The sequence below is a fragment of the Malaclemys terrapin genome (assembly GCF_027887155.1).
Source record: "Malaclemys terrapin pileata isolate rMalTer1 chromosome 20 unlocalized genomic scaffold, rMalTer1.hap1 SUPER_20_unloc_1, whole genome shotgun sequence".
Lineage (NCBI taxonomy): Eukaryota > Metazoa > Chordata > Testudines > Emydidae > Malaclemys > Malaclemys terrapin.
In genome coordinates this window covers 341,095-366,855 of record NW_026530188.1, presented here as the reverse complement: position 1 = coordinate 366,855, position 25,761 = coordinate 341,095, and the positions used below count along the sequence as shown (strand labels likewise).

At 69.7% G+C, this 25,761-nt stretch overlaps 1 protein-coding gene across 4 annotated transcripts in view; it reads left to right on the top strand.

Moving 5' to 3' along the window:
- Window positions 1-25,370, top strand: part of BGN (biglycan) — a 38,766-nt gene extending 13,396 nt beyond the window's left edge. For 3 of the 4 annotated variants that reach the window (XM_054014873.1, XM_054014872.1, XM_054014874.1), the window contains 8 exons: window positions 4,667-4,822; window positions 11,474-11,721; window positions 12,340-12,452; window positions 17,420-17,633; window positions 19,018-19,128; window positions 23,410-23,503; window positions 24,373-24,511; window positions 25,169-25,370. In XM_054014873.1, coding sequence (XP_053870848.1) covers window positions 4,667-4,822; window positions 11,474-11,721; window positions 12,340-12,452; window positions 17,420-17,633; window positions 19,018-19,128; window positions 23,410-23,503; window positions 24,373-24,511; window positions 25,169-25,366 — 1,273 coding nt within the window. In that variant the 3' untranslated portion in view covers window positions 25,367-25,370. Of the gene's footprint in view, window positions 1-4,666; window positions 4,823-11,470; window positions 11,722-12,339; window positions 12,453-17,419; window positions 17,634-19,017; window positions 19,129-23,409; window positions 23,504-24,372; window positions 24,512-25,168 lie in introns of those variants that run through there. The other variant, XM_054014875.1, reaches the window with a different exon arrangement.
- Window positions 25,371-25,761: the final 391 nt, after the last annotated feature.

The following is a 25,761-nucleotide window of genomic DNA, read 5'->3' as shown; positions in this document are numbered from 1 at the left end:
TCTATGGGGAGGGTCCAAATGTTGCTGTGGGGCTGGTCAACAGCCCCTGCGCCCCCCTCCAGAGGCAGCTGCGTCTCAGTGCTGGGCGAGGGGTCCCCAGGTAACCAGCCCCCGCCCCACCCCAGAGCCAGCTGCCGGTGGTGTTCAGCAGCCCCCCGTCTCAGTGTCGCTCCGCGTCCTGCCTGGTTCCAATTTGCAGCCGGCCGGGGTTAGATAAACACGGCGTCCGGCTCCAGCGGCCCCTGGGCCGGCCAAGCACAACAGCTGCCCCCCCCGCCCCGCCGCCCCACAGCAGGAAGTGCCTGAGAGTGCCCCCCACCCTGCGCAGCCCCACGGCGCTCCAAAGACGGAATCCAGGGTCCTGCCCCCTAAGCACTGTCCCCTCCCCTAGCTCCTGCCAGGCCCCTCCGCCCCCCGTCCCCTGCCAGGCCCCCCTGAGCCCTCCGGCCCCTCCCAGGCCCCCCAGCTCCTCATGGCCCAATAATGGGAACTGGGAAGCATTGGATGGACGGGGGATGGGTGGAGCTGGGGGGTGGACAGGGGGATGGGTGGAGCAGGGGGGATGGAGGGGGGATGGGAGGAGCTGTGGGGGTGGAGGGGGGGCTTACACTCCCTTTCCACCCCCACTGCTGAGGGTCTCGCCCACCTCTCCCCATGGCCAGGGCTCTCACATCCCCCCTCCCTGGGCCCCGCCCCGTCCGCCCCCATTAGCACCACCCGCCTGCACCTGGCCCCCAGGACCCCCCGGGATGGCCGCACCACCAGCTGCTGGGACTAGTCAAGGCAAGTTAGAGCCAGGATGGCTGGTGCCCTCACCACTGCCTGCCCGGGGGCACAGGAGGTGCTGGGGAGCAGGGTTGGGCGGGGGCGGGGGCGCTGTCCCCTCGCAGTCAGGGACAGCCAAGGGGTCCCGGATAACCAGCCCCCCACCCCAGAGCCAGCCCCATGTCAGCACAGGGTGAGGGGTCCCCAGTAACCAGCCCCTGACCCACCCCAGAGCCAGCCGCATCGACACGGGGCGAGGGGTCCCCAGATAACCAGCCCCTGCCCCACCCTAGAGCCAGCCGCATGTTAACACGGGGCGAGGGGTCTCCGGATAACCAGCCCCTGCCCCACCCTAGAGCCAGCCGCATCGACACGGGGCGAGGGGTCCCCGGATAACCAGCCCCCTGCCCCACCCTAGAGCCAGCCGCATGTTAACACGGGGCGAGGGGTCTCCGGATAACCAGCCCCTGACCCACCCCAGAGCCAGCCGCATGTTAACACGGGGCGAGGGGTCTCCGGATAACCAGCCCCTGCCCCACCCTAGAGCCAGCCGCATCGACACGGGGCGAGGGGTCCCCGGATAACCAGCCCCCTGCCCCACCCTAGAGCCAGCCGCATGTTAACACGGGGCGAGGGGTCTCCAGATAACCAGCCCCTGACCCACCCCAGAGCCAGCCGCATCGACACGGGGCGAGGGGTCCCCGGATAACCAGCCCCCTGCCCCACCCTAGAGCCAGCCGCATGTTAACACGGGGCGAGGGGTCTCCGGATAACCAGCTCCTGCCCCACCCTAGAGCCAGCCACATCGACACGGGGCGAGGGGTCTCCAGATAACCAGCCCCTGACCCACCCCAGAGCCAGCCGCATCGACACGGGGCGAGGGGTCCCCGGATAACCAGCCCCCTGCCCCACCCTAGAGCCAGCCGCATGTTAACACGGGGCAAGGGGTCCCCGGATAACCAGCCCCTGACCCACCCCAGAGCCAGCCGCATGTTAACACGGGGCGAGGGGTCTCCGGATAACCAGCTCCTGCCCCACCCTAGAGCCAGCCACATCGACACGGGGCGAGGGGTCCCCGGATAACCAGCCCCCTGCCCCACCCTAGAGCCAGCCGCATGTTAACACGGGGCAAGGGGTCCCCGGATAACCAGCCCCTGACCCACCCCAGAGCCAGCCGCATGTTAACACGGGGCGAGGGGTCTCCGGATAACCAGCTCCCTGCCCCACCCCAGAGGGCCACGTCCTGGCCCCCTGTCCCACCCCGGTAATGGGCCCCGCCCGGCCCCAGCTCTGTCAGCGTCCCGGCAGGCGGGTGGGGCTATGCGGCGGCTGCCTGGCAGGCCGTGCCCAGGGCTATATATAGCCGGGCTGGGCTCTGGGCCCATGCACACATCAGCTCCCTGCCGGGCTGCTGGGGGGCCAGGGCCTGCTCTGTGGGGTGCGGGTGTGGAGACGCGGCCCCTCTGGGGTCAAGCCGGGAGCTGGGCTGAGACAAAGGGGTCCTGCCTGGGGGCGCTGCCAGCCCCCGCTCCGGGCGAGGACGAAGGGGGGAGAGCGTGGGGGGCTGATGTGATGGCGAAGGCATGTACCGGCTGCAGCTGTGAAAACACGGCCGGCCTGGGTCCCGATGGGGGGGCGGGGGGGGGGGAGCCCAGGGCTGGGGGGAGGGGCAAAGCAGATTGCTGGAGAGGTGGGGGGAGCCCCACAAGGAGCGGTCTCCCCTCTGCGCCCCCTCCTTGGCCGGACCCCCCCAGATCGAGGGGGGGTCCAGGGCTCAGCTCCCCCCCCATGGCAGTTACATAAGGCTGGGGGATCCAGGGCCCCCCCGGCTCTGGCCCCATCAGCAGAAAGTGGGGGGGCAGCATGGGAAGGGGGAACGTGCTCCCCACAGAGGACTGGGGGCCTGGGAAGGGGCACAATCAGCGGCAGGGGGCTGCACTCCAGGGAGTCCCTGTATCACCGGCCCCCACCCCACCCCAGAGGGGCCGCATCTCAGCGCCGGGGGAGGGGTCCCCGTATCACTGACCCCTGCCCCACCCCAGAGGGGCCGCATCTCAGCGCCGGGGGAGGGGTCCCCGTATCACTGACCCCTGCCCCACCCCAGAGGGGCCGCATCTCAGCGCCGGGGGAGGGGTCCCCGTATCACTGCCCCCCGCCCCATCCCAGAGCTGGGGAAAGAACCCAGGAGTCCAGGCTGCCAGCCCCGCCCCCCCCCGCTCTAACCACTAGGCCCCACTCCCCTCCTGGAGCCGGGGGCTGATGCTCTGGGGCTGGACACATCCCCTGAGGCCAGGCGCCGGCTCGGGCCAGAGATCAGCGCAGGAATTTTCTCCCCCGGCCTCACATCCTCTCCCGCTGCATTCCTGCCCCTGCCAGCAGAGCCTGCGGCCCCCCAGCGACCGGAGCCGAAGACGGGCCCGGCACATGGGAGAGCGCGACACGGGCCCAGACACGGGACTAGGCAGGAGCAAAACAGCCCTCAACCCCCGCCAGGGAGAGAACCCAGGAGTCCGGGCTCCCAGCCCCCCCTGCTCTAACCACCAGCCCCCCTCCCCTTCCAGAGCCGGGGAGAGAACCCAGGAGTCCGGGCTCCCAGCCCCCCCCCCTGCTCTAACCACCAGCCCCCACTCCCCTCCCCGAGCCAGGAGAGAACCCAGGAGTCCTGGCTCCCAGCCCCACTCTGCTCTAACCCACCAGCCCCCCTCCCCCCCCCCAGAGCCGGGGAGAGAACCCAGGAGTCCTGGCTCCCAGCCCCCTGCTATAACCCAGCAGACCCCCCTCTGCTCCTGGGCCCACCCCCTCCATCTGTCTGTCCATCCCCCACTGTCACGGGCTCCCAGGTCGGGGCCACTCTTGGCCCCGTGCAGTCCCTGGGAGAAGCCCCTTGTCTCTCAGCCAGCATCACACAGGAGGGTTATCGAGTGTCTGACCCCAGCACAGGAAACTCTCCGGCCTCAGGCCTGGCCCCCCTCAGTCCAGCACATCCCAGTCTCTCTGCATTCAGGGGGGCTCTGCCTGCTCCCCCTCTCCAGCCCCGACCCCCCTGCTCCCCAGCTGGGCATCTGATACCCCCGGCCCCAAGCCCCCCTCTGTCCATTGTCTTCTCTCCAGGGAAACAGGGTCGCCTGGGCCCCTCTCCCCTCTTCTGTCCTCTGGCCCCTCGGGCTGGAACCGGCTGGTCCGGTCACTGGGGTCCTCTCCCCGCAGCCCATTGTCCCCCCACTGGCCAGAGCCGGCTGCGACTCCGGGTCACCCGGTCACCAGTCGCTGGGGTCTCCGTTCTCCAGGCCATCGGCCGAACTCCCTCTCCCCTCCCCTCGTTAAACCAGGGACACTGAGTCCCACCCCCGCGGCGTGCAAACCAGTGACAAACCCCAGAGAACCCCCCACTTCCTCACACCCACCCCATCCCTCCCTCCATCCCTCCGACCATCCCCCCGCCATCCGTCTGTCCATCCCCCCCTCCATCCATCTGTCCATCCCCCCTCCATCTGTCTGACCATCCGTCCGTCCATCCCCCCTCCATCCATCCGTCTCTCCATCCCCCGCCCCTCCATCCATCCGTCCATCCGTCTCTCCATCCCCCTCCTCCATCAGTCTGTCCATCCCCCACTGTCCATCTGTCTGTCCATCCCCCGCCCCTCTGTCCGTCGGTCCATGCCCCCCTCCATCCATCTGTCCATCCGTCTCTCCACCCCCCACATCTGTCTGTCCATCCCCCCCTCCATCCATCCATCTGTCCATCCCCTGCCCCCCATCTGTCTGTCCATCGCCACCCCCCTCCATCCACCCCCCCACACCCTAGCTACATCTATACCAGGTTTCCCCCCAAGCTCCTCACCCCCCCCCCCCCCCGATCTCCGGGCGGGTTTGACTTTCCCGGCCTCTGGCTTTTTGGCAGGTGTCTGATGGGATCCAGATGTGGGCCTGGCTTGTGTGTGTGCGTGTGCGTCCGGCATCCAGCTCCCAGCGAGGGAATCCACCCAGCCAGACCCACAGCGCCGCCCGGACGGACCTGTGCTGCTTCAGCGTGCGCATTGCCCCCGAACTCCCACAGGTAGGGCTCTGGCACTGGGGGGGGACTTCGGGGCACTGAGCACTCCCCAGGCAGATAGACCCCCCCCATCAGCTCACCGGACTCCTGGGTTCTGGGGGGGCACATCTCCCATGCTGGGGTGGGGGCGGAATTCCCCCTGCATCAGCTTCCAGGACTCCTGGGTTCTGTTTTATTGGGGGGGGGGGGCAGCCTCAATCCAGTGGGCAAGATTCTTCCAGCATCAGGACCCAGGACTCCTGGGTTCTATTTTTCTGGGGGTCAGCCCCCATTCCTGGGGGGAAATTCCCTGGTGTTGGTTTCCTGGGTTCTGGGTTTTTTTGGTGGGCGGGGGGCTGTAGCCTCAGTGCAGGGGGGTGATTTCCTCACATAGCAGCTCCCCGGACTCCTGGGTTCTTGCACTGTTGCCTTGGGGTGGTATGTTCCCCTCTGCGCCCCATGTTCTGCGCCCCCGGCTTGGCAGATGCTGCGGGGATGGAAAACAGGATCTGTCAGTTTTTCCTCTGTCCCTGGCGCTCCAGGGAATGGATTCCCAGCCGGCGAACAAGCTGTCTTGGACTGATGCTTTCTGGACCGCACGGGGTGGATAGCATCCCAGATGCACCGCTGTACATCCAGAGTCACCCCCTGCAGCACAGAACCCAGGCGTCCGGGCTCCCAGCCCCCCCCTGCTCTAACCACCAGTCTCCACTCCCCTCCCAGAGCCAGGGAGAGAACCCAGGAGTCCTGGCTCCCAGCCCCCCCTGCTCTAACCACCAGCCCCCACTCCCCTCCCAGAGCCGGGGAGAGAACCCAGGAGTCCTGGCTCCCAGTCCCCCCCCTCTAACCACCAGCCCCCACTCCCCTCCCAGAACCGGGAGAGAACCCAGGAGTCCTGAATACTGGGGAGAGGGACTGTCTGGGCCACCCACCATCCAGTGCATCAGGGTATGGTGCCAAGTGGGACTCCCCCCTCATGGCTGGCAGAGCCCAGGGGGAGCGGAGAGGGTCGGGCTGGTCCGGGTGACGCGAGCGGCGAGTTCTGAGGCTACGCATGGTGCAGGTTGTGATGAAAGTGTCCCTGCGGCCCATGGAGCTGGGGGGCACCCAAGGGGACATTGCAGGGGGGCAGCAAGGAAGGTTTAATCACAGGACTCCTGGGTTCTCTGCCCAACTCTGGAAGGGGAGGGGGGCTGGCGGGTCAGAGCAGGGGGGCTGGGAGCCAGGACTCCTGAGTTCTCTGCCCAGCTCTGGGAGGGGAGTGGGGCTGGTGGGTCAGAGCAGGGGGGCTGGGAGCCAGGATTCCTGGGTTCTCTGCCCAGCTCTGGGAGGGGAGGGGGGCTGGTGGGTCAGAGCAGGGAGGCTGGGAGCCAGGACTCCTGGGTTCCATTTGCAGCCCTTTAGTTGGCTTCAAACAGTGATCCACAAATCCAGGCACAGGATCTCAGTGTGTGTCTGAGTCAGCCCCCTTCCCAGATCTTAGAGGTGAGGAGAGAACCCAGGAGTCCTGGCTCCCAGTCCCCCTGCTGTACCCCACCAGACTCTACTGCCCCTCCCAGAGCCGGGGAGAGAACCCAGGAGTCCTGGCTCCCAGTCCCGACTGCTCTAACCCACCAGTCCCCACTCCCCTCCCAGGGCTGGGGAGAGAACCCAGGAGTCCTGGCTCCCAGCCCCCCCTGCTCTAACCCACCAGCCCCCACTCTCCTCCCAGGGCCAGGGAGGGAACCCAGGCGTCCGGGCGGGCTTGTGCTGAGGAGTGTTCCTAGGCAGCCCGTGTGCTGGGCACTCCCGGATTCCTGGGTTCCCTGCTGCTCCATCCCTTTCTCAACTGCTATAGACAAGCCTACGGAGCCCCACTCTGGGGACACCCCCAGGAGACCCGCCCCCACCCTGGGCGGATAGGTCATCCCGTGGAAGAAGGGCTGGTGAGGTGGCATCTGTTGGGCCGTCAGCCCTGGCCCTGTGCCCGGAGCTCTCCGCTCCCGACCCAGGACGCCTGGGTTCCCTTCCCAGGGCTGTCCCAGCGCTCCGGACTCATGGGGTCTTTCTCTGGCTCTCGGGACGCCTGGGTTCCCTTGCCGGCACCATCCCAGGCTCCTTGGCCCAGTCACATGGTGCTTGCAGCTGGGAATTGTGGACAGTGACCCCTCGTTTGTCCGTTCAGCTCTCGACGGGGCCCTGATCTCAGGCGGGGGGGTGGGTCTGAGCAGCGCCCGACGCGGTGAACCGTAGACGGGGTTTTCAATGGTCCAGCTGTTCCCTGGATATGGGGGTGGGGGAAGAGAAGGGGACTGAGGAGGGCTAGTGCTCTGCATTCAGGACTCCTGGGTTCTCTCCCCAGCTCTGGGAGGGGTGGGGGGTCTGGTGGGTTAAAGCGAGGGGGGGCTGGGAGCCAGGACTCCTGGGTTCTCTCCCCGGCTCTGGGAGGGGAGTGGGGGCTGGTGGGTTAAAGCGAGGGGGGGCTGGGAGCCAGGACTCCTGGGTTCTCTCCCCGGCTCTGGGAGGGGAGTGGGGGCTGGTGGGTTAAAGCGAGGGGGTGAGGCTGGGAGCCAGGACACCTGGGTTCTCCCCTGGCTCTGGGAGGGGTGGCGGGGCTGGTGGGTTAAAGCGAGGGGGTGAGGCTGGGAGCTAGGACACCTGGGTTCTCCCCTGGCTCTGGGAGGGGGGGGGGGGGGTCTGGTGGGTGAGAGCAGGGGTGGGGCTGGGAGGCCGGGCTCCTGGGTTCTGCTATTGAAATCAGGATCACCCTTGACCCCCTGCAGTCAGTTGAGTGACCCCCCCCGGGGCCAGATGGGAGCCGTCCCCCCCTCGTGGGCACAGGCCCCGTTAGCCCGGCGAGGATGTGGCAGTAACTCTGTGGTCTGCCCCGCGGGCCCAGCCCAGCGCCTGGCCCGGCCCCAGCCCCACGCCGGCTCCAAACCCCAAGGCGTGACCCGGCCGCTGAGCGCAAACACGCCCGGCTGCGGGGACAAAGACTCTATTGTGGGCACCGGGGGGGCCATGGGGCTGGGGCAGGGGGGGGGCCGCGTGGGTTTGGCCGGGGACAGCAGCCGGCTGTAATTGTTGGCTGCATCCCCGGAGCAGGAGCTGGGGCCGGGGCTGACTCCTGGCTGGAGCTGCTGGACTGGGATAGGATCATCTAGATGTACAGAGGAGCAGAACCGCCCTGACCCGGCGCAATCAGGAGTGACTCCAGTTTGACTCTGGGGGAGCTGAGATCAGAACCCAACCCTGCTCCCATTGCAATCAGGAGTGACTCCGGTTTGACTCTGGGGGAGCTGAGCTCAGAACCCAGCCCTGCCCCCATTGCAATCAGGAGTGACTCCGGTTTGACTCTGGGGGAGCTGAGCTCAGAACCCAACCCTGCCCCCATTGCAATCAAGAGTGACTCCAGTTTGACTCTGGGGGAGCTGAGCTCAGAACCCAGCCCTGCCCCCATTGCAATCAGGAGTGACTCCGGTTTGACTCTGGGGGAGCTGAGCTCAGAACCCAGCCCTGCCCCCATGGCTGCGCTGTGGGGCTGAGCCTGAATAGTGCCTCCAGCTGCACCCCCCCCCCGCGCCCCATGGAACATGAGCTGAGTCTCCCCCTCCCCGGCACCGAGTCAAAGCCAGTAAACAAACAGCCCAGAGCCGCCGGGAGCTCAGCGGGAAGAAGGGAGCCAGGGCTGGGCACTGGGGGGGCGCCGTGCTGCGGGGGGCGGGGGGCTCGGCGGGGGGTCCAGGGGGGGCTCTGTGCTGAGGGGGGTGGGGGGCTCGGCGGAGGGTCCGGGGGGGGCTCTGTGCTGCGGGGGGCTCGGCGGGGGGTCCAGGGGGGGGCTCTGTGCTGCGCGGGGCGGGGGGCTCGGCGGGGAGTCCAGGGGGGGCTCTGTGCTGCGGGGGTCGGGGGCCTCGGCGGGGGGTCCAGGGGGGGCTCTGTGCTGCGGGGGGCGGGGGGGCTCGGCGGGGGGTCCAGGGGGGGCTCTGTGCTGCGGGGGGCTCGGCGGAGGGTCCAGGGAGGGCTCTGTGCTGCGGGGGGCTCAGCGGGGGGTCCGGGGGGGGGCTCTGTGCTGCGGGGGGGCGGGGGGGCTCGGCGGGGGGTCCAGGGGGGGCTCTGTGCTGCGGGGGGCGGGGGGGCTCGGCGGGGGGTCCAGGGAGGGCTCTGTGCTGCGGGGGGCGGGGGGCTCGGCGGGGGGTCCGGGGGGGGCTCTGTGCTGCGGGGGGCGGGGGACTCGGCGGGGGGTCCGGGGGGGGGCTCTGTGCTGCGGGGGGCGGGGGGCTCGGCGGGGGGTCCGGGGGGGGCTCTGTGCTGCGGGGGGCGGGGGGCTCGGCGGGGGGTCCGGGGGGGGCTCTGTGCTGCGGGGGGCGGGGGGCTCGGCGGGGGGTCCAGGGGGGGCTCTGTGCTGAGGGGGGTGGGGGGCTCGGCGGAGGGTCCGGGGGGGGCTCTGTGCTGCGTGGGGCTCGGCGAGGGGTCCAGGGGGGGGCTCTGTGCTGCGGGGGGCGGGGGGCTCGGCGGGGGGTCCAGGGAGGGCTCTGTGCTGCGGGGGGGCGGGGGGCTCAGCGGGGGGTCCGGGGGGGGCTCTGTGCTGCGGGGGGCGGTTGGCTCAGCGGGGGGTCCGGGGGGGGGCTCTGTGCTGCGGGGGGCGGGGGGCTCGGCGGGGGGGTCCAGGGAGGGCTCTGTGCTGCGGGGGGGCGGGGGGCTCGGCGGGGGGTCCGGGGGGGGCTCTGTGCTGCGGGGGGCGGGGGGGCTCGGCGGGGGGTCCGGGGGGGGGCTCTGTGCTGCGGGGGGAGGGGGGCCCGGTGCCCGGGGGGGGGCATGGAAAAAGCAGTGTAATGGGCAGGTGGCATCGTGCCCAGCTCCCTGCCCAAGGTAACCGCTCCCCGCAGGCGTCTGCCCGGCCGGTGGCCCCCTCCCCTCGGCCCAGACACAGCCCCCGCTTGCTCCCAGACGGGGGGGTCACGGAGTGTGGGGGAGTCGGGGCCCTGCACCCCACTTCCTGCCCCTCAGTCAGCCGGTAACACAGAAGGTTTCTCAGCCGACGGGGACACAGCACAGGAATCAGCGACTTTCAGCAAAGCCCATCTTGGGGGGGACCCTGGAGCCCTGAGTCCCCGACCGGCCAAGCCTCCAGCCCCTCCTCCGGCCTCTGCCTCTCTCCCTTCTCTCGCCACCTGGAGCCTTAAGAACGGCATAGGGGAAACTGAGGCACCCACACAGTATTCAGAGAAAACATTAAGAACTTTCCCACTTTGTCACGGGGGAAACTGAGGCACAGAATGGTGGGGGAATGAGCCCCACTCCTCAGGACAGAACCCAGGCGTCCGGGCTCCCAACCCCCCTGCTCTGACCCACCAGACCCCCTCCCCTCCCAGAGCTGGCTGGGCTACTGGGATGGGGGACTTGCGCTGGAGACGCTGGCAAAGATTTTTTTGGGGGGGGGCTCTGGTCTCTGCACCCCCTCTAGCCAGCTGTCTCCCCTGCCCCTCCCCCTGGCTGTTTAGAGCAATCCCAAACCCCGCTCCCCCCCACCCCCGGCTCAGGCGCTCGAGTCTCTAATTGTGGGCCCAGCCCAGCCTGTCATTGTTGACCTTATTTTATCCTGGCCGCTGTGGTGGGGTCACGGCCCGGCCCTGAGCCCTGGCTCACCCCACAGACCCTTCACGTGCCGGGCGCAGGGCCCCATGGAGCTGCCCCCCCCGCCTCAGGGGGTCACAGCCCGGCGCCGGGCAAGGGGTCGCCATATAACCGGCCCCCTGCCCCACTCCAGAGCCAGCTGCAGCCCGGCCCCGGGCGAGGGGTCCCCGTATAACCGGCCCCCTGCCCCACTCCAGAGCCAGCTGCAGCCCGGCCCCGGGCGAGGGGTCCCCGTATAACCGGCCCCCTGCCCCACCCCAGAGCCAGCTGCAGCCCGGCCCCGGGCGAGGGGTCCCCGTATAACCGGCCCCCTGCCCCACCCCAGAGCCAGCTGCAGCCCGGCCCCGGGCGAGGGGTCCCCGTATAACCGGCCCCCCTGCCCCACCCCAGAGCCAGCTGCAGCCCGGCCCCGGGCGAGGGGTCCCCGTATAACCGGCCCCCTGCCCCACCCCAGAGCCAGCTGCAGCCCGGCCCCGGGCGAGGGGTCCCCGTATAACCGGCCCCCTGCCCCACCCCAGAGCCAGCTGCAGCCCGGCCCCGGGCGAGGGGTCCCCGTATAACCGGCCCCCCTGCCCCACCCCAGAGCCAGCTGCAGCCCGGCCCCGGGCGAGGGGTCCCCGTATAACCGGCCCCCTGCCCCACCCCAGAGCCAGCTGCAGCCCGGCCCCGGGCGAGGGGTCCCCGTATAACCGGCCCCCTGCCCCACCCCAGAGCCAGCTGCAGCCCGGCCCCGGGCGAGGGGTCCCCGTATAACCGGCCCCCTGCCCCACCCCAGAGCCAGCTGCAGCCCGGCCCCGGGCGAGGGGTCCCCGTATAACCGGCCCCCTGCCCCACCCCAGAGCCAGCTGCAGCCCGGCCCCGGGCGAGGGGTCCCCGTATAACCGGCCCCCTGCCCCACCCCAGAGCCAGCTGCAGCCCGGCCCCGGGCGAGGGGTCCCCGTATAACCGGCCCCCCTGCCCCACCCCAGAGCCAGCTGCAGCCCGGCCCCGGGCGAGGGGTCCCCGTATAACCGGCCCCTCCCCCATGCTCCCCCTAACCCCGTTCTCCCCTTTGGCCCCCAGCCCCACCATGCTGCGTGTGCTGCTCCTGGTGGCCCTGCTGGGCCTGGCGGGGGCGCTGCCCTTCGAGCAGACGGCCTTCTGGGATTTCTCCATGGACGACGGCCCGGCCCTGCAGAACGACGAAGAGGCCTCGGGCATCTTCCCCACCTCGGGGGTCCCTGACTTCGAGGACGTCGTCACCACCTACGGGGGCCTGTGCCCGTTCGGCTGCCACTGCCACTTGCGGGTGGTGCAGTGCTCTGACCTGGGTATGCCCGGACGCCGGGGTTCCTGTCCCAGCAGTGGGGTGGTGTCTGGTGGTTAGAGCAGGGGGTCCTGGGGGCCAGGACTCCTGGGTTCTCTCCCCGGCTCTGGGAGGGGAGTGGGAGCTAGTGGTTAGAGCAGGGGGGGCCGGGAGCCAGGACTCCTGGGTTCTCTCCTGGCTCCAGGAGGGGAGTGGGGGCTGGTGGGTTAGAACAGGGGGGGCTGGGAGCCAGGACTCCTGGGTTCTCTCCTGGCTCTGGGAGGGGAGTGGGGGCTGGTGGGTTAGAGCAGGGGAGGCTGGGAGCCAGGACTCCTGGGTTCTCTCCCCAGCTCTGGGAGGGGAGTGGGGGCTGGTGGGTCAGAGCAGTGGGGCTGGGAGCCAGGACTCCTGGGTTCTCTCCCCAGCTCTGGGAGGGGAGTGGGGGCTGGTGGGTTAGAGCAGTGGGGGTGGGAGCCAGGACTCCTGGGTTCTCTCCTGGCTCCAGGAGGGGAGTGGGGTCATTATATGGACTGTGGGTCTCTCCCATGCAGGGGTGTCTCTGAGTCCCAGTTTTGGGGGGGAATTTGGGTTTCCCGATGCCCCGTCTCACCGCCCCCCCTCACCCCCCCCATATCTCCCCCAGGCCTGAGGACGGTGCCCAAGGAAATCGCCCCTGACACGAAGCTGCTGGATCTGCAGAACAACCAGATCACGGAGCTGCGGCGCGACGACTTCAAGGGGCTGCATCACCTCTACGTGCGTCCCCTGGGGGCCCCCTGGCCTGCCCCACGGCCCTGCCCCACAGCGCCCCCTGCCTCCCGCACAACCCTGCAACACAGCGCCCCCTGCCTCCCCCACAACCCTGCAACACAGCGCCCCCTGCCCTGCCCCACGGCCCTGCCCCACAGCACCCCCTGCCTCCCCCACAACCCTGCCCCACAGTGCCCCCTGACTGCCCCACGGACCTGCCCCACAGCGCCCCCTGCCTCCCCCACAACCCTGCAACACAGTGCCCCCTGCCCTGCCCCACGGCCCTGCCCCACAGCGCCCCCTGCCTCCCCCACAACCCTGCCCCACAGCGCCCCCTGACTGCCCCACGGCCCTGCCCCACAGCGCCCCCTGCCTCCCCCAAAACCCTGCCCCACAGCGCCCTCTGCCTCTCCCACGGTCCTGCCCCACAGCGCCCCCTGCCTCCCCTACAACCCTGCCCCACAGCACCCTCTGCCCTGCCCCACGGCCCTGCCCCACGGCCCTGCCCCACAGCACCCCCTGCCTCCCCCACAATGCTGCCCCACAGCGCCCCCTGACTGCCCCACGGCCCTGCCCCACAGCGCCCCCTGCCTCCCCCACAACCCTGCCCCACAGCGCCCCCTGACTGCCCCAAAACCCTGCCCCACAGTGCCCCCTGACTGCCCCACGGACCTGCCCCACAGCGCCCCCTGCCTCCCCTACAACCCTGCCCCACAGCACCCTCTGCCCTGCCCCACGGCCCTGCCCCACGGCCCTGCCCCACAGCACCCCCTGCCTCCCCCACAATGCTGCCCCACAGCGCCCCCTGACTGCCCCACGGCCCTGCCCCACAGCGCCCCCTGCCTCCCCCACAACCCTGCCCCACAGCGCCCCCTGACTGCCCCAAAACCCTGCCCCACAGCGCCCTCTGCCTCTCCCACGGTCTTGCCCCACAGCGCCCCCTGCCTCCCCTACAACCCTGCCCCACAGCACCCTCTGCCCTGCCCCATGGCCCTGCCCCACAGCCCTGCCCCACAGCGCCCCCTGCCATGGACAGCGCCCCCAGCCTCCACAGTGCCCCCTGCCTCCCCGACAACCCTGCCCCACAGCACCCTCTGCCCTGCTCCACAACCCTGCCCCACAGCACCCACTGCCCTGCCTCACGGCTCTGCCCCACAGCGCCCCCTGCCTCTCCCATGGCCCTGCCCCACAGCACCCTCTGCCCTGCCCCACGGCCCTGCCCCACAGCACCCTCTGCCCTGCCCCACGGCCCTGCCCCACAGCGCCCCCTGCCTCTCCCACGGCCCTGCCCCACAGCACCCTCTGCCCTGCCCCACGGCCCTGCCCCACAGCGCCCCCTGCCTCTCCCACGGCCCTGCCCCACAGCACCCTCTGCCCTGCCCCACGGCCCTGCCCCACAGCACCCTCTGGCCTCCACAGCGCCCTCTGCCCTGCCCCACAGCACCCCCTGCCATGGAGAGCGCCCCTGCCTCCACAGTGCCCCCTGCCTCCTCCACAACCCTGCCCCACAGCACCCTCTACCCTGCCCCACGGCCCTGCCCCACAGCACCCTCTGACCTGCCCCACGGCCCTGCCCCACGGCGCCCCCTGCCTCTTCCACGGCCCTGCCCCACAGCGCCCCCCCTCTCCCACGGCCCTACCCCACAGCACCCTCTGCCCTGCCTCACGGCCCTGCCCCACAGCGCCCCCTGCCTCCCCCAAAACCCTGCCCCACAGCGCCCTCTGCCTCTCCCACGGTCCTGCCCCACAGCGCCCCCTGCCTCCCCTACAACCCTGCCCCACAGCACCCTCTGCCCTGCCCCACGGCCCTGCCCCACAGCACCCCCTGCCTCCCCCACAATGCTGCCCCACAGCGCCCCCTGACTGCCCCACGGCCCTGCCCCACAGCGCCCCCTGCCTCCCCCACAACCCTGCAACACAGCGCCCCCTGCCCTGCCCCACGGCCCTGCCCCACAGCGCCCCCTGCCTCCCCCACAACCCTGCCCCACAGCGCCCCCTGCCTCCCCCAAAACCCTGCCCCACAGCGCCCTCTGCCTCTCCCACGGTCCTGCCCCACAGCGCCCCCTGCCTCCCCTACAACCCTGCCCCACAGCACCCTCTGCCCTGCCCCACGGCCCTGCCCCACAGCCCTGCCCCACAGCGCCCCCTGCCATGGACAGCGCCCCCAGCCTCCACAGTGCCCCCTGCCTCCCCGACAACCCTGCCCCACAGCACCCTCTGCCCTGCTCCACAACCCTGCCCCACAGCACCCACTGCCCTGCCCCACGGCTCTGCCCCACAGCGCCCCCTGCCTCTCCCATGGCCCTGCCCCACAGCACCCTCTGCCCTGCCCCACGGCCCTGCCCCACAGCGCCCCCTGCCTCTCCCACGGCCCTGCCCCACAGCACCCTCCGCCCTGCCCCACGGCCCTGCCCCACAGCACCCTCTGGCCTCCACAGCGCCCTCTGCCCTGCCCCACAGCACCCCCTGCCATGGACAGCGCCCCCTGCCTCCACAGTGCCCCCTGCCTCCTCCACAACCCTGCCCCACAGCACCCTCTACCCTGCCCCACGGCCCTGCCCCACAGCACCCTCTGACCTGCCCCACGGCCCTGCCCCACAGTGCCCCCTGCCTCCCCCACAACCCTGCAACACAGCACCCTCTGACCTGCCCCACGGCGCCCCCTGCCTCTTCCACGGCCCTGCCCCACAGCACCCTCTGCCCTGCCCCACGGCCCTGCCCCACAGCGCCCCCCCTCTCCCATGGCCCTACCCAACAGCACCCTCTGCCCTGCCCCACGGCCCTGCCCCACAGCGCCCCCTGCCTCTCCCACAGCCCTGCCCCACAGCACCCTCTGACCTGCCCCATGGCCCTGCCCCACAGCACCCTTTGACCTGCCCCACGGCCCTGCCCCACAGCACCCCCTGCCTCGCCCACAAACCTGCCCCACAGCACCCTCTGCCCTGCCCCACGGCCCTGCCCCACAGCGACCCCTGCCTCTCCCACGGCCCTGCCCCACAGCACCCTCTGGCCTCCACAGCACCCTCTGCCATGGACAGCGCCCCCTGCCTTCACAACGCCCCCTGTCTCCCCACAACTCTGCCCCACAGCACCCTCTGCCCTGCCCCACGGCCCTGCCCCACAGCGCCCCCTGCCTCTCCCACGGCCCTGCCCCACAGCGCCCCTGCCTCCCCCACAACCCTGCCCCACAGCACCCCCTGCCTCCCCCACAATGCTGCCCCACAGCGCCCCCTGACTGCCCCACGGCCCTGCCCCACAGCGCCCCCTGCCTCCCCCACAACCCTGCCCCACAGCGCCCCCTGCCTCCCCCTAAACCCTGCCCCACAGCGCCCTCAGCCTCTCCCACGGTCCTGCCCCACAGCGCCCCCTGCCTCCCCTACAACCCTGCCCCACAGCACCCTCTGCCCTGCCCCACGGCCCTGCCCCACAGCCCTGCCCCACAGCGCCCCCTGCCATGGACAGCGCCCCCAGCCTCCACAGTGCCCCCTGCCTCCCCGACAACCCTGCCCCACAGCACCCTCTGCCCTGCTCCACAACCCTGCCCCACAGCACCCACTGCCCTGCCCCACGGCTCTGCCCCACAGCGCCCCCTGCCTCTCCCATGGCCCTGCCCCACAGCACCCTCTGCCCTGCCCCACGGCCCTGCCCCACAGCGCCCCCTGCCTCTCCCACGGCCCTGCCCCACAGCACCCTCCGCCCTGCCCCACGGCCCTGCCCCACAGCACCCTCTGGCCTCCACAGCGCCCTCTGCCCTGCCCCACAGCACCCCCTGCCATGGACAGCGCCCCCTGCCTCCACAGTGCCCCCTGCCTCCTCCACAACCCTGCCCCACAGCACCCTCTACCCTGCCCCACGGCCCTGCCCCACAGCACCCTCTGACCTGCCCCACGGCCCTGCCCCACAGTGCCCCCTGCCTCCCCCACAACCCTGCAACACAGCACCCTCTGACCTGCCCCACGGCCCTGCCCCACGGCGCCCCCTGCCTCTTCCACGGCCCTGCCCCACAGCACCCTCTGCCCTGCCCCACGGCCCTGCCCCACAGCGCCCCCCCTCTCCCATGGCCCTACCCAACAGCACCCTCTGCCCTGCCCCACGGCCCTGCCCCACAGCGCCCCCTGCCTCTCCCACAGCCCTGCCCCACAGCACCCTCTGACCTGCCCCACGGCCCTGCCCCACAGCACCCCCTGCCTCGCCCACAAACCTGCCCCACAGCACCCTCTGCCCTGCCCCACGGCCCTGCCCCACAGCGCCCCCTGCCTCTCCCACGGCCCTGCCCCACAGCGCCCCTGCCTCCCCCACAACCCTGCCCCACAGCACCCCCTGCCTCGCCCACAACCCTGTCCCACAGCACCCTCTGCCCTGCCCCACGGCCCTGCCCCACAGCGCCTCCTGCCATGGACAGCGCCCCCTGCCTCCACAGTGCCACACTCTGACCTGCCCCACGGCCCTGCCCCACAGCGCTCCCTGCCTCTCCCACGGCCCTGCATCACAGCACCCTCTGCCCTGCCCCACGGCCCTGCCTCACAGCACCCCCTGCCTCTCCCACAGCCCTGCCCTGCCCCACGGCCCTGCCCCACAGTTCCCCCTGGCATGGACAGCGCCCCCTGCCTCTCCCATGGCCCTGCCCCACAGCGCCCCCTGGCCTCCACAGCACCCTCTGCCCTGCCCCACGGCCCTGCCCCACAGCGCCCCCTGCCATGGACAGAGCCCCCTGCCTCCCCCACGGCCCTGCCCTGCCCCCCACAGCGCCCCTTGCCTTCCTCACAGCCCAGCCCCACAGCACCCCCTGTGCCCACATCCTGCCATCCACGGTGCCCCCTAACCCCCTGCATCCCTGTCCTGCCTCCACTATGCCCCACAGTGTCCCCTGCCCCCCCGCAGCACTCCCTGACCCTCACAGCGCCCCCTGCGGGTAGACGCCGGTATTGCAGCCCCCTGCTGCCTTTGTAACCCCTGTGCGTCTCCGCCCGCAGGCCCTGGTGCTGGTGAACAACAAGATCTCGCGGGTGCACGAGAAGGCCTTCAGCCCCCTGCACCGCCTGCAGAAACTCTACATCTCCAAGAACCTGCTGGCCGAGATCCCGCCCAACCTGCCGCCCTCCCTGGTCGAGCTGCGCATCCACGACAACAAGATCCGCAAGGTGCCCAAGGACGTCTTCAAGGGGCTCGCCAACATGAACTGCATCGGTGAGACAGGGACGCCGGGACTATTGCCCCGGCCTCCCGCCTGCCAGCCCATTGCCCCGGCCTCCCGCCTGCCAGCCCATCGCCCCAGCCTCCCGCCTGCCAGGGGCCCATCGCCCCGGCCTCCCACCTGCCAGCCCATCGCCCCGGCCTCCCGCCTGCCAGCCCATCGCCCCGGCCTCCCGCCTGCCAGCCCATCACCCCAGCATCCCGCCTGCCAGAGGCCCATCGCCCCGGCCTCCCGCCTGCCAGAGGCCCATCGCCCCGGCATCCCGCCTGCCAGCCCATCGCCCTGGCATCCCGCCTGCCAGGGGCCCATCGCCCCGGCCTCCTGCCTGCCAGCCCATCGCCCCGGCCTCCCGCCTGCCAGAGGCCCATCGGCCCGGCCTCCCGCCTGCCAGGGGCCCATCGGCCCGGCCTCCCGCCTGCCAGCCCATCGCCCCGGCCTCCCGCCTGCCAGCCCATCTACCCCGGCATCCTGCCTGCCAGGGGCCCATCGCCCCGGCCTCCCACCTGCCAGCCCATCACCCCGGCCTCCCGCCTGCCAGCCCATCGCCCCAGCATCCCGCCTGCCAGGGACCCATCGCCCCGGCCTCCCGCCTGCCAGCCCATCGCCCTGGCATCCCGCCTGCCAGGGGCCCATCGCCCCGGCCTCCCGCCTGCCAGGCCATCGCCCCGGCATCCCGCCTGCCAGAGGCCCATCGCCCCAGCCTCCCGCCTGCCAGAGGCCCATCGCCCCGGCATCCCGCCTGCCAGAGGCCCATCGCCCCAGCCTCCCGCCTGCCAGAGGCCCATCGCCCCGGCCTCCCGCCTGCCAGGGGCCCATCGCCCCGGCCTCCCGCCTGCCAGCCCATCTACCCCGGCATCCCACCTGCCAGGGGCCCATCGCCTGCCAGCCCATCACCCCAGCCTCCCGCCTGCCAGCCCATCGCCCCGGCCTCCCACCTGCCAGGGGCCCATCTACCCCGGCATCTCGCCTGCCAGCCCATCGCCCTGGCCTCCCGCCTGCCAGGGGCCCATCGCCCCGGCCTCCCGCCTGCCAGCCCATCTACCCCGGCATCTCGCCTGCCAGGGGCCCATCGCCCCGGCCTCCCGCCTGCCAGCCCATCTACCCCGGCATCTCGCCTGCCAGCCCATCGCCCCGGCCTCCCGCCTGCCAGGGGCCCATCGCCCCGGCCTCCCGCCTGCCAGGGGCCCATCGCCCCGGTATCCCGCCTACCAGCCCATCTACCCCGGCATTCCCCCAGGGACCCAACCCTGATCACCAGCGCCCCCTGCCCCCTGCCCCGCTGCCCATCCCTCGGTGCTCCCCAGCACCTGGCCCTGAGCACTGGGGAGAGTTCTGGGGTGGATGAGCTGTGGGTCACTCTGGTCTCTCTGCCCCCAGAGATGGGGGGCAACCCCTTGGAGAACAGCGGATTCGAACCCGGCGCCTTTGACGGCCTGAAGCTGAATTATCTGCGCATCTCAGAGGCCAAACTGACAGGTGTCCCCAAAGGTAAGCGCCCTGCCCCCCGGCCTGCCCCCCAACCCCCCCGCCCCCCGGCCTGCCCCCCTGCTATTCCCCCAAGCCTCTGCTGCCCCCCGGCCTGCCCCCCAACCCCCCCGCCCCCCCGCCTGCCCCCCTGATATTCCCCCAACCCCCTGCCGCCCCCCGGCTTGCCCCCCAACCTCCCCCAGCGCCCCGGCCTGCCCCCCTGCAATTCCCCCAACCCCCTCCCACCCCCCGGCCTGCCCCCCAACCCCCCCCAGCCCCCATGCTCTTCCCCCAGCGCCCCGACCTGCCCCCCTGCTATTCCCCCAACCTCCCCGGCCTGCCCCCCTGTGTCACGGAGTCGCCGGGCGATGCTCTGGAACTGCTCCCCACAAAGCCAGTCAGGACTTTGGGGAGCCTCCTCTCCCTCGGAGCAGACTGTCTTCAGGGCAAGAAGCTCACACGGCTTCACCTCCTGGGTCTCTCCTGGGAGCATTCAGCATATGCCCCTCCGTGCGCTTCCCACAGCGAGTCCGCCCAGGCGGGGTCCTGGGGAAGCCAGAGGGTCCTGCACCCCCACTTTGCAGTCAGACGTGACTCTCAGCCAGCCGGTAACACAGAGGTTTATTAGATGACAGGAACACGGTCTAAAACAGAGCTTGTAGGTCCAGCAAACTGGACCCCTCGGCCGGGTCCATTCTGGGGTTCAGAGAGCCAGACACCCACTTCTGCCCTCACTCCTAGTCCCCAGGTAGCTCCAACTCTGAAACCCCCTCCAGCCCCTCCTTCTCTCGGCTTTGTCTCTTTCCTGGGCCAGGAGGTCACCTGATCACTTTGTTCACCTTTAGCTATTTCCTTGCAGGGGGCGAAGGGGCCCTGGCCATTTGTTGCCAGGGAGACAGAGTGTCAGTGATTTATGCGCACTGGCCTTTCCCCACCACGTAGAGACTTAAGAAATGCATAGGGGAAACTGAGGCACCCACACAGTATTTAGAGGAAACATTAAGAACAGTCCCACTTCGTCACATCTCTCCCCCCTTCGAGACCGAACTGAGCGAGGTCACTTTAGCCAGTGACCCAGGGAAGTTCGAACCCACCAACATTCCCATGGATGCCCCATCATCTCCCATTCCTTGGTGGGAGTTACACCAGGCCCTTCCAGATTCACATCCTCCCGTGGGTCTGTTGTGGTTGATGGCGCTTGCAGGCTGCATGTGGGAAGGTTTATGCGGCCTGTACCCTTTTGCCAGCCCAATACCCCTGGGGTCTAAACTGAGATTGGGTCTTTTCACAGCGCTCCAGTTTGGAGGGCTGCAATTCGAGCTCTCGGTTAAGAGCCCCCATCTGGACCTTTGCCACCCTCTGACCAGGTGTCTCTGTCCCCAGCAGCTCGGCCTCAGCCCCTTGCATGTGACGCCGCCCAAAACAATACAGCTGCAGCTTTCTAAGGGCCTGCCCCATGGCCGGGCATTTCCTCTCTGAGGCCGCATAGTTCTGCTCCCAGGGCAGCAGTTTCTTGCTCAGGTACCCGGTGGGGTGTCTCCCGCCCTTAGCATCGGCTTGCATTAGCACCGTGCCCAGCCCTGCGTCTGAGGCGTCGGTGAACACTGCAAAAGGCTTGGCAAAGTCTGGGTTTACCAGATCTACCGGGCCCTGGATTAGAGCCTCCTTCAGTGCACAGAGAGCCCTCTGGCCCTGGTCGGTCCAGACCCCCTCGTCTGGCTTACCCCTCTCACCTAGCTCAGGGATGGGGGCAGCTAGGGGGCTAATGTGAAGTACAAACCTCCGGTAGCACCCCGCCATCCTGATAAAGGCCTGGACTTGTTTCTTGGTCTGGGGAACGGGCCAATCTCTGATCATCTCCACCTTGCACTTTTCAGCTTTTACCGTCAGTCCTGCCTCCTTGAGGCAGCCCAGCCCCCTCTTCACCTGGGACACCTGTTCCTCCCCGGTCTGGCTAAAGACACACGTCATCGACGTACGCCAGGGCCAAGTTCTCCATCCCCCTCAGCTTGTCTAGAATCTCCCCAGGCCTAGGCGTGGGGTTGGCATCGGACACGGTGATGGCTTTAAGCTTCCGATAGTCCCTGCAGAACCAGATCATCCTGTCTCCCTTGGGGACCAGCCCCACGGGTGAGGCCCAGGGGCTGTTGAACGGCTGGATCACATCTAAAGCCAGTATGTCCTTGACCTCTCTCTCCAGGTTCTGGGCTCCTTTCCCAGTGACTCTGAACGGGAAACACCTGATGGGGAGATTGGCTCCCACCTCAGGGAAGAGATCCACCCAGGGGTCTTCCCCCTTCTCCTCCCAATCCTCCCCTTCCGGGTCCGGGGGTCCCCTCACTCTCCTCCCTACAGCAGCTCGAACGGGAAGAACCCTGTGGATTCCTGGGGCATCACCAGCTGCCTCCCGATTCCCCCCAGTTCTACTTCCCCTTGGGGAGCCCATTCCCGGTACAGGAATCCCTTCTCCCACCGGACTCTGTCCCTGCAGCCGTCCCCAAGGGGGTTTGCAGCGCTGTGGCCAGCAAATTCCCTCAGCTTCTCCAAGGAGGGATCCCTCTGCAGCTCGGTCTGGAAATCAGCTGCTGGGGAAGGGAGTGGGACCTGCTCCCTCTCGCTGGCTGGGCCTGGGGTCACAGCCCCCCCCCTCTGTTTTACTGCTCCCCAGTCACTTACTGCAAGAAGCGCCATTCACGGGGTGCCGTACATCCCACCGCTGCCACCAGTTGTCACGGAGTCCCCAGGCGATGCTCTGGAACTGCTCCCCACAAAGCCAGTCAGGACTTTGGGGAGCCTCCTCTCCCTCGGAACAGACTGTCTCCAGTGCAAGAAGCTCACACGGCTTCACCTCCTGGGTCTCTCCTGGGAGCATTCAGCATATGCCCCTCCGTGCGCTTCCCACAGCGAGTCCGCCCAGGCGGGGTCCTGGGGAAGCCAGAGGGTCCTGCACCCCCACTTCGCAGTCAGACGTGACTCTCAGCCAGCCAGTAAAACAGAGCTTTATTAGATGACAGGAACACAGTCTAACACAGAGCTTGTAGGTACAGCGGCGAACGGGACCCCTCGGCCGGGTCCATTATGGGGTTCAGAGAGCCAGACACCCGCGTCTGCCCTCACTCCTAGTCCCCAGTTCTGTTAGTCTTTAAGGTGCCACCAGACTCCTTGTTGTTTTTGTAGATACAGACTAACACGGCTACCCCCTGATACTAGTCCCCAGGTAGCTCCAACTCTGAAACCCTCTCCAGCCCCTCCTTCTCCCGGCTTTGTCTCTTTCCTGGGCCAGGAGGTCACCTGATCTCTTTGTTCACCTTTAGCTGTTTCCTTGCAGGGGGCGAAGGGGCCCCGGCCATTTGTTGCCAGGGAGACAGAGTGTCAGTGATTTATGCGCACTGGCCTTTCCCCACCACGTAGAGACTTAAGAAATGCATAGGGGAAACTGAGGCACCCACACAGTATTTAGAGGAAACATTAAGAACAGTCCCACTTCGTCACACCCTGCTATTCCCCCAACCCCCTCCCGCCCCCCGGCCTGCCCCCCAACCTCCCCCAGCGCCCCGGCCTGCCCCCCTGCTATTCCCCCAACCCCCTCCCGCCCCCGGCCTGCCCCCCAACCTCCCCCAGCGCCCCTGCTCTTCCCCCAGCGCCCCGACCTGCCCCCCCCTGCTATTCCCCCAACCTCCCCCAGCCCCCCTGCTCTTCCCCCAGCGCCCCGGCCTGCCCCCCTGCTATTCCCCCAACCCCCTCTTACCCCCCCGGCCTGCCCCCCAACCCGCCCCAGCGCCCCTGCTCTTCCCCCAGCGCCCCAGCCTGCCCCCAACCCCCCCGCCCCCCTGCTCTTCCCCCAGTGCCCCAACCTGCCCCCCAGCTATTCCCCCAACCTTCCCCAGCCCCCCCCGGCCTGCCCCCCAACCTCCCCCAGCGCCCCGGCCTGCCCCCCTGCTATTCCCCCAACCCCCTCCCGCCCCCCTGGCCTGCCCCCTAACCCCCCCGCTGTTGCCCACCCCAGCCCGCTGGCTGACCCTGTGGTGTCCTGGGACCCCCAGTACTGCCCCCCTCCCGTGTCTGGGACCCCTCCCCACCCTGCTCCTCAGGTCCCCCCAGATCCTGCCCCCTCTGGCTGGGACCCCCAGCACTCAAGTCAGGGCATCAGAGCCCCTACTGCACCCCGCTCCCCCCACACAATACCCGCCCCCGATCAAACCCAGCTCCCCCAACCCCACCCCTGGGATCCTCCTGCATGTAACCTGCCCCCGGCTCCCAGCCCCCTGGGGGGCCCCCTGACCCCCCTTCTCTGCCCCCCAGACCTGCCTGAGACCCTGAACGAGCTGCACCTGGATCACAACAAAATCCAAGCCATTGAACTGGAAGATCTGATCCGCTACGGCAAGCTGGCCAGGTGAGTGTGCGCGGCCCCCCGCCTGCCCCCCACCTGCCCCCAGCTGCCCCCCAACTGCCCCTGGCCCCCCGCCTGCCCCCCGCCTGACCCCAGCTGCCCCCCAACTGCCCCCGGCCCCCCGACTGCCCCCCGCCTGCCCCTGGCCCCCCAACTGCCCCCCACCTACCCCCCAACTGCCCCCAGCTGCCCCCCAACTACCCCCGGCCCCCCGCCTGCCCCCCGCCTGCCCCCAGCTGCCCCCCACCTGCCCCCCAACTGCCCCCGGCCCCCCGCCTGCCCCCCGCCTGCCCCCCGCCCCCCAACTGCCCCCCGCCTGCCCCCAGCTGCCCCCCACCTGCCCCCAGCTGTCCCCCACCTGCCCCCCGACTGCCCCCGGCCCCCCGACTGCCCCCCGACTGCCCCCGGCCCCCCAACTGCCCCCCAACTGCCCCCCGCCTGCCCCCCACCTGCCCCCCGACTGCCCCCGGCCCCCCGCCTGCCCCCCGCCTGCCCCCAACTGCCCCCCAACTGCCCCCCGCCTGCCCCCAGCTGCCCCCCAACTGCCCCCCACCTGCCCCCCAGCTGCCCCCGGCCCCCCGACTGCCCCCTGACTGCCCCCGGCCCCCCAACTGCCCCCCAGCCCCCCCAATCCGTTACAGGAAGTTGTCCAGGTAACAGCTCCCCCCCCCCCCGCCACCAGGCCCCCATAAATAGCTTCACATGGTCCAGCCACTGGAGGGAACCACAGAGCCCCACGGCGTGAAGTGGGGTGACTCGCCTGCGTCCACCCATCCTCCAAACATCCCAGGTACCCCACCCCCGCTGCCCAGCCCCCATAGCTACCCCACCCCTCCGTCCATCCGTCCATCCATCCCCCGCTCTCCGCGCAGGCTGGGGCTGGGGCACAACGCCATCCGGATGATCGAGAACGGGAGCTTGGCCTTCGTCCCAGCGCTCCGGGAGCTGCACCTCGACCACAACCGGCTCTCCCGCGTGCCCTCCGGGCTGCCCGGCCTCCGCTTCCTGCAGGTGAGGCAGGGGGGCCTGGGCCCTCCCGCCCCAGGGCTGGGGCGCCCCCCGGTGGCGGGATCTCCTCTCTGGGCCGCCCAGAGGATTCAGGGGGCCTGGGGCAAAGCGGGCGAGCTGCGGCATTTCAGTGGTGGGGGGCCCTTCAGCCGCTCCGCGTCCTCGGCAGCACTGAAGGACCCGCCGCCGAAATGCTGCCGGAGACCCGGAGCGCCGCCCGGTGAGTAAAAAGGCGTCTCTAGCCAGGAAAGGGATTCTCGGCCATGGCTCGCAGGGCCCCTGTGGGGCCTGGGGCAAATTGCCCCTCTTTCACCCCCCTCTGGGCAGCCCTGGGCAGAGGGGCTTATTGGAAAATCGCCCCCTCCCTTCCCACAAGACTGGGGGAGCCCCCCCATGAACCCCTTTCTTGCCTCCCTCTGATGGGGGGGCTTGGGGGCTCTGTGGGGGGCTGTCTAAACTCTCCTGTTCAGCCCCCACTCTCCCTTCCCCCAGGTGGGCATTAGGGGGTTAATGGGGGGATCTGTGCTTTTGGGGGAATCTGAGGGGTTGAGGGGGCTGGGGGGTTCTGGGGAGTTGGGTTGGGTGTGCTGGGGGACTGTGATGAGGGGATGCGATGGGTGGGGGGCCTGGGGGTGCTAGCTGACCTCCCCCTCCCCCCAGGTGGTGTACCTCCACGCCAATGACATCACGCAGGTGGGAGTGAACGATTTCTGCCCCGTGGGGTTCGGGGTGAAGCGAGCCTATTACAACGGAATCAGTCTCTTCGGGAACCCGGTCCCCTACTGGGAGGTGCAGCCGGCCACCTTCCGCTGCGTCACCGACCGCCTGGCCATCCAGTTCGGCAACTACAAGAAATAAGGGGGCCGGGGAGGGGGGGAGGGGGTGCAGTGGGTGGGGAGCTGGGGGAAGTGTAGGGGGACTAGAAGGGGGCAGCAGGGGGTCTGGGAGTGCAGGGAGTGGGGAAACCAGAGGCCCATTGGGTCCAGCGCTGAGGCCCCATTACCTGCCAGGCCGGGGGGCAGCTCTAGCATCGACTCGGTAACCCACAGAGGGTCGGGGGGCAGATGGGGGCCGTGCCATGTAGCTTCAAAGCACATGTGCCAGTGTCAGCAGGATCGGGGCCACTGGGATCTTACTGCCAATCCTTGGAAAGTTTACCAACCCTCCCCCCACAACTACCCCCGGGACCGTTTGCCCCCCAAATCATGAAAACAGGGTGGAAAGGTTGAGGGCTCGGCCCCAAACAGGTTAGA